At 46.3% G+C, this 7,508-nt stretch overlaps 1 protein-coding gene across 1 annotated transcript; it reads right to left on the minus strand.

Moving 5' to 3' along the window:
* Nucleotides 1–247: 247 nt before the first annotated feature.
* Nucleotides 248–2,116, minus strand: lingo2b (leucine rich repeat and Ig domain containing 2b; the record flags this gene model as incomplete). Its single annotated transcript, XM_079175404.1, has 1 exon — nucleotides 248–2,116. One exon carries the CDS (start codon nucleotides 2,114–2,116, stop codon nucleotides 248–250), a length of 1,869 nt encoding a protein of 622 aa, XP_079031530.1.
* Nucleotides 2,117–7,508: the final 5,392 nt, after the last annotated feature.

A 7,508-nucleotide genomic window follows, 5' to 3' on the forward strand; every position in this document is an offset into this window, starting at 1 on the left:
ATGTACTGTATGAGAACATTATTTCATATAAACACGTCCACGGTTTCATAGATCACTTTTATATTCACATGCCCACTTTATCACTAGATCACCGCCATATCGACACCCACTATAAATAGTACGTCACTTTCGTTTGTCACAAATCCACTGAGTGAGTCATAGAAAAAACCTTTTTTTTTTTTTTTTCATCTGATATGTGCACTTTGTTGTAGACTTCGCTATCGTATGCGTAAGCCTGCATCCTTTTTCAAATCATTTTCATGTTGACCCGTCGCGGGCCACTTGTTTCTGTCACGTCTGATGCCGCCCCATTGGACTTGCGTGGGACATACTCAATATCAAAGTTGCTCTTATGGCGTCCTTTCCCTCGGCTCCAGATGAACAGAATCAGGAAGCAGAAGATGACCACACCTAGGAAGGACAGGCAGCCCATTGCTGTAGATATAATGATAGTCTTGATGTCTATGGGGACTGTCATGTTGTACAGTACTGTCCCATTACCCCATGTGCTGTTAGAGTCTGTCAGATAGTTTGAGCTCCTGTTGCTAAAGTGAGATCTGTCCCTAATGCCCATGCTCTTCACAGCTAAAGAGGCCGACAGGCTGGCATTGCCAGCAGGGTTGCTGGCAATGCACAAGTACACACCGCTGTCATGCAGCTCCGCTTCCTTGATCTCCAGGGTACCATCTGGCTGGACTTCCACCCTGCCGCTGCTCTTGGTTGTGATGGAGCGTCTGTGAGGTGTAATCCACACCACTGAGGGCCTAGGTGCTCCCTCCGCCGTGCAACTGAGGCGGGCCGGCTGACCCTCATCAGCCATCAGCAGCTGGGTCGTGTTGGGTCCAATCCGGGGTTTGGTGCAGGTCATGTATCTGGAGACCAGAGGCTCCTTGAGGTCACGGAGCGGTTTACCCAGGAGGTGCTCCGGGGCGCTGCACTCTGGCTGCACATCCAGAATCTGCAGAGAGGGAGGCTTATGGCTATTGAGCAGCCAAAGCAATCTGCAGTCGCAGACTAATGGGTTTCCACCCAGACAGAGCCTCTTGAGGATGTCTGGCGAGGCAAACACTCCACTCTCCAGAGAGTCCAGGCGGTTCTGTGACACATCCAGTAGCTGCAAAGATTTGAGGCCCAGGAATGCAAAGGGCTCAATAGAAATCAGATGAGACCCTTGGAGGTGGAGCTCCAGCAGGTGTGGGAGTTGGCCCAGCTCTCCCTGATGGATGTGCTGGATGCGGCAGTAGGACAAGTTGAGATGTGTGAGGTAGGGCAGGTTGCGCAGTGCCGCGCCGGGGAAGATAGACAGGTTGGTGTTGGTTATGAACAACGTCGTGAGGTTGAGGCCGTGCAGTGAGAGGGCAGGCAGTGTGTCCAGCCAGGGCCAGTAATCGATCTCTAGTCGGCGGAGACGTGATAACCTCTTGAAGGAGAAAGGCTTTAGAAAACTAATACTCAAGTAGCGCATGCGCAGTTCGACCAGGCTGTGAAGGTGTGCCAGAGCATCAGTAGGAACCACGGTCAGATTGGAACGTTCCAGGGTCAGACTTTGGAGTCCAAGTAATCCCGTGAACGCCCGCTGAGAGATGAAAACCAGTTCGTTGTCGCCCACCTCGAGGGACGTCAACCTGCGCAGATCTTGGAAGGCATGATCCAGGAGAACCACCAGTCGGTTGTGGCTGAGGTCGAGGCGGGTGAGGTTGGTCAGACCCGACAGCACGCCGGCGGGAACCAGCTGAAGCAAGTTGCTGCGAAAGTTGAGCGAGCGGAGAGCGAGCTGAGAGCGGAATGAGCCGGGCTCCACCACGCTGATGAGGTTGTCGCTGAGGTCCAGGTCCTCCAGCTGCTGGAATGAGGAGAAGTTGTCCGGCGTGATGATACGTAGCTTGTTCTTGCTGAGGTCCAGGACGCGCGTCTCAATGGGAATGCCTTCAGGGATGGTGGGCAGGCGCTTGCGGTGGCAGCTGACCGACTTGCTTTGAGCGGAGCACTCGCAGCGGGCGGGGCAGCTCAGGGTCGGGCTGGCCAGGAGAAGCAGCAAGGCCCCGCCCAGGAAGAGGTGGCAGTGGTTCAGGGCTGGGTGTCGCATGTCTCTTTTACCCACGTTGCCCTCTGTCATGGCACAGCTTCTTGTCCATACAGAGCACCATCACGAACAAGCCCTGCAAGACACAGTACACAAACAAGAAATGTGTTAGAACACTCCACACTCGGCTCGACTCAGTCTGTCTTCACCTACTCTTGCCGCCTTTTTACATTTTCAACCTTTTACACTTTATGTCTCTTTAAACTGCCAAGCCTTTTCTCCCTTAATGAACTGTCACTTTTCCTGGCAAGGTGGATAAAATGGAATTAAACTCGCAGCAGGGCACAGCAAGAGAAATATAAGCTGCGGAAAAATGTGAACGTTCGTCAACTGTGTTAAAGGTTGCAGGCTAACTGGTGGCTGTTTCGTGAGGATGGAAAATGTTTTGGCCCGATGACGAGAAAAGACCCCACGTTAGAGTGCAGCGAGGCTAAATGCCCATGTGGGTTCGGTGTTTGCTGCATGTGTGCGACTGTGGAGCTACGATAATGGTGTGTACATGTGTGTGTGTCTGAGGGGGTGGGGTGATGTTCAAACTAAAAGACAAACTGAACAGGAAATGAAATGGGAGCTTTGCTCCTACAAGTGAATCCACAGAGTTACTGGCTCATTGTTTCATTTTACGTTTCTATATTTATCGCTAAAAATCATGTGTAGAGAATGCATACATCTCCTGTTTAATCATCAATTAACAAAAAAAGCAAGCAATGGGCACAAGTACTGTAAAAAAAAATAACAGCTGCACACATTTGCGTAATCCCCACAACAGTTTATATTTCCGTCATTGCTCAGGTTTCGTTTACTGGCCGCTTCTTTGTGTTCTGTATTTGTTGTATGCTGCTGCGTTACAGTTATTCCTGAAATGACCCGGCTTTTTTCCAAAGCAATCAGTGAAGTGGTATCTAACGATAGAGCCGCTTGACGTTCAAATGTGTGCGCATCACTCGCAGGCTAAAGCCCAGTCTGAACGGTGTGGCAGGGTAACATCACTGCAGTCGCCGTGCTCGTCTCTGTAGCACACACAGTCTCAGCTCATGGAAGCGTGTTGGTACGGCAGCATATTCTGCTTTGCATAGCAGGATAACTGCACGTTACACGTGAAAACCAATACATAAAATAAAATCTATGAAGTTTAGAGTGGCTCCTGAATGATTTGATTGGTGCTTTTTTTTTTTCTTCTTCTGTCATTTCTTTTACATGTTCTTCATTCCCTCTGAGAAACGTGGCTCCAGGTTTCTACAGGATAACGGCAGGGTAATGAGGGGACGGATGCACAGTTTAACTGTTAAACACTATGTTCTCCGAGAGCCATGCCTCCTCACAGCTTGAAAAGACACAGCCCCTGACAGAAAAACACCTTCCAGCAGCCACAGGTTGTAGAATTGGCAGATGGCTGTGTAGACAGTGAGGCTGACCATAATTGCCTCATTACCGGTCGTATCTGCATTCCGCTCATGGCCATCTTTGCCAATTAGGTGTGCAAAACGTCAGGCACATCTGTGAGCGCTGGGAAATGTTGAGCGCACGTCGCAAAAGCAAAGAGAACATGCTAGATATATGAAAGGTGTCTTTAAAAAAAATAAAAGAAATAAATAAAAACGCTCAGACTGTTCTCAAAAATCTCCCCAGCAAAAAGGCAAGTAGATGATGAGTGCACAGACAGACACATACTTTGATAGTGAAGTGAGTGACATTCAGAAAATAGCCGAGATGAGGCAGAAGGAGTCGGAGAGCACACACACACACACCCTCCTCTTCCCCGCAGCACTCACCCCTCCACCCGGCTCAACAGCTGCACCGCTCGCATCTCCATATCTCCCCTCTTTCTACCTGTCGCTGTTTTATCTCTCCGTCCTCCTGTTCGCACATCTTCCACCTTACTCTTTCCTCTCTCTCCCTCTCTCTCTCTCTCTCTCTCTCTGTATCTCTTGCCGGTCCTGCCTGGCCTGGCAAATGCCCGAGTCCGTTCATCAGTCCCTCCTGCAGGCTGGGTTTTCTATCGATCGCAGCGCAGAAACATCAGATGCCAGGAATGTAGCCTTTAACAAAGAGCAGGCCGTTGCCACAGCAACTACAAACCCTTACTCCCATCCGCTCTATGTAGTCTGCCAATCACATTAATGGAAAAAAAGAGGAAGAAATAGAGTAAGGCGGGTGACGTTTTTTAAAATTCGAATTCCTTTGGTCCTCGCATTGAGAGAACACACAAATTCAATACATCCCTGGAAGTTGAGTTTCATTGCTATAGCAGAGCCCAGTTTAAGGTGTTTCCAATCTGTCGTTCTGGCCGCCTTGCTATTTGTCGACCTGTCTTGTTGCCCATCCATCTGGTGCTCTGGTAACTATCTCTGTCTGTCTACCTTATTATCCGTCCACAAGCCCGCTTCTGTCTTTGTGTATTTATCTGTCTGCCTCTGCCCGTCAGCCCCTGTTCCTCTCTGCCTCTCTGTTTAATAATTACAGTCCAGTTGTCTGCTGCTGCGGTGGGGAGCTGCTCTGGTGATCCTGTCGGAGAGCCGTGTGTCATGCAGCACGCAGTGCTGAAAAACACTATGGCCTTGTAAGTTATTTAAGCTCATATCAGAAAGAACATCATGATTAAAATGGCTATTGTTATGAGCTATTCATGAAGAAAGACAGTTCAGGATCCATGACAGGCCACTGGAAAAACTCGAATTACTCGAATAACTGTAAATGTATCTTAGCTCAAAAACAGAAATATTTACAGTACATCTCAATAATACAAATCTGTCCAGACCAAGGTTTCAGAGTGCAGAAACTGATAAAATAAAGACTAAAAATACTATTTCAGCACTTGTTCAAGTGCATTACCTTGAAAGCTTTGATCCTGCTGAAGACCAGCAGTCTGTTTCATGTCCCTAATCCATATCTGGCATACAACAGCTTTTTGTTTTAAGTTGTTTGCCTTTAAGACACCACAGAGTGACAGCAGATACAGGTTGACAGAATGTAATACGATATGATAGTATGTGATCCTACAAGTCTATATGGCAGAATGTGGTTTCAAAGCAAATCACTTTTTTTTTTTTTCAACAGTGCTAAGATTAAAAGAAATAAGTACTAAATGAAGTGGTGGCTTCTGCAGCTGATATTGTCTTTTGTATTTCGTGGCAACTGTTCACAGTTAGTTGGAGATTTAGTAGGTTGTTTTAATGAGGCCTCTATTTTTCCAGCTAAATACTGTAGAAATTAAGCTTTTTCAGGCTTTCCGGCAATGACAGTTGGTGGAAGGAGTGAAAGACAGATGGGAATACAAATCTCTTCCAACATGGTAAGGAGTAAGGAGAAAGAACAGAAAGCTGCTGGGTACATTGGAAATGTGGTCACGCATTTAAGAAACACTACACGGAAGCAATTAAAAGTTACATTTCGAAAGATCACAAAGTTGTACTTTGTGATTTCATTGCTTTGCTGTCATTAAACCACAGCATCACATCTAGTGGCACATTAGCAGATAATTACACTGACCTTTAAGAGCTGCACCAATAGTTTTATACTAGCATTGAAGAAAATGTGTCATGTCTTGCTCATAGTGGTAATTATCATATAACTCTGCAGTTCCCATCAATGCTAAGGAGCATTCTATCTCCCCGCTCATTGCTTTGGTTCTTACGTCCAAAGACCTTTTTGATAGACCCGTTGTACGCTATACCTGCCTAGCAACACAAGGCAGACAGACAAAGCTAGTGTCTAACTTTAGCTGGTGAACATAGGGTGCCATGCCATGGTTTTGACCATCTATTATTCTGAAACCTCAATAGACTGAAAAAATGTCCCATTGGACTGAAAGCTCATTTGTCCGATGACCCGGTATCCCGAAAACAAACGGACATGGTTCCGAAGGCCCATTGCTCCTAAAATATACACTTTTCATGCAACGAACAGAGGCACGTGGCTAAATATATTGCAAAGTGCCATGATCGGACCTACCCGCCCCTTATATTCTCACCTTAAACCTAACCAATCTCACTCCTGATGCCTGAACCTAAACCAACCCAACCAACGAAGGCAACAAGTAATAAGAGCAGAATGGTGCATCATGCCTTCGCTGACAGGAAAAACAATTGGGAAGGTCCAATAACATAATTCTGCATAATAATTAGCCGTTTGTTGCAGGGAGAGCGTGTAGCTTCATAAGAATGGGTGGTTGTTTTCGGGATAACAGGCTATCGGACAAATGGGCTTTGGGTCGAATGGGACACTATTAGGGTGTTGGAATAAGGGGCCTTCCGAACAATGGGCAGTCCTCGAACTATAGCGGAGAATGTAGCTACGATAGTTCCCCCATTATAGACCAAATCAGAGCTAGATAAAGAGTGAACATTAGACTTTATACGAGACACAACTCCAAATGTTGCTCCATGTCTGTTGGATGAGTAGATTAGCTGTTTGCTAACTTGACTTTATAAGGTGATAACACCATTAATAAAGGAAGTTTAAATATAATTTTACAGACTTGAAGTTATCTATAGCACAAAATTAGCATATGACTCACCACTCCGAGTGGCCTACATACAGCTATGTCTGTAATAGGCTGATCCGGGCTGACCTAGGTGGCACACATACAGTACTGTAGTGGCAATTTCTTGACTCCCTTCGAGCCCATGCCATATCTTTTGGAAACACTCGGAGCCAACCGTGTCGTGGGCAAGATGGAAAACACAAAAGATCCCACTGAATTCTGGGTAAATAGTAATGGAGAGGGGGGGTCATTGAGAAGGGCAGCCTACAGGGTTGGGCGTTTTGGGATTTGCTTCTGAATTGGATTAGAGTCAGTGAAACTGTAGAAAATCTGACAGCCGAAAAAGCAGCTGTAGGGTGATGCATGAGTCACTGTGAGAGAGAGAGAGTGAGAGAGAGAGAGTGAGAGAGAGAAGAGGGAAGAATAAAGAGAGCTAAAGCAGAAATACATGAAGAAACGAGGAAAGCCACGCTTACGAGATTACATAAAACCCTTGTTTGCTTGAGTTGACTGGGATTTCTAATGTGAATTTAATCGAGTGAAGCTCGAGAAAGTGATTCCAGCTCTTCTTGGAGATCTACGCTAGCCCTCAAAGCAACGCTCATGTTGATTTTAATTCTACACGACGAGCACCATCACAGCCCCGTTCATTAACACACCGCTTTCCAGATCTACGTCTTTTTACAGAAGCAGAGCAAATGCTTATTTTGCACTGAGAAGAACTTAATTGGACTGTGCCAATTAGTTTTTTAAAACTGCTCCAAATTAAAGCATTGATCGCTTCAAAAATGATTTATGAATTAATAATGACCTGTATTGACAGACTGTGTGCCCGCCCTCAGGTGTCCATGGAATCAATGCTTTGTGTTGCATCTTTGTGAGATGTGCCGTCTGCAGTGCCGTGACTTTAAGCTAATGCTATTAGCACAGTTACCCCAATAT

The sequence above is a fragment of the Pholis gunnellus genome (genome assembly GCF_910591455.1).
Source record: "Pholis gunnellus genome assembly, chromosome: 15".
In the NCBI taxonomy this organism is placed as follows: Eukaryota; Metazoa; Chordata; class Actinopteri; order Perciformes; family Pholidae; genus Pholis; species Pholis gunnellus.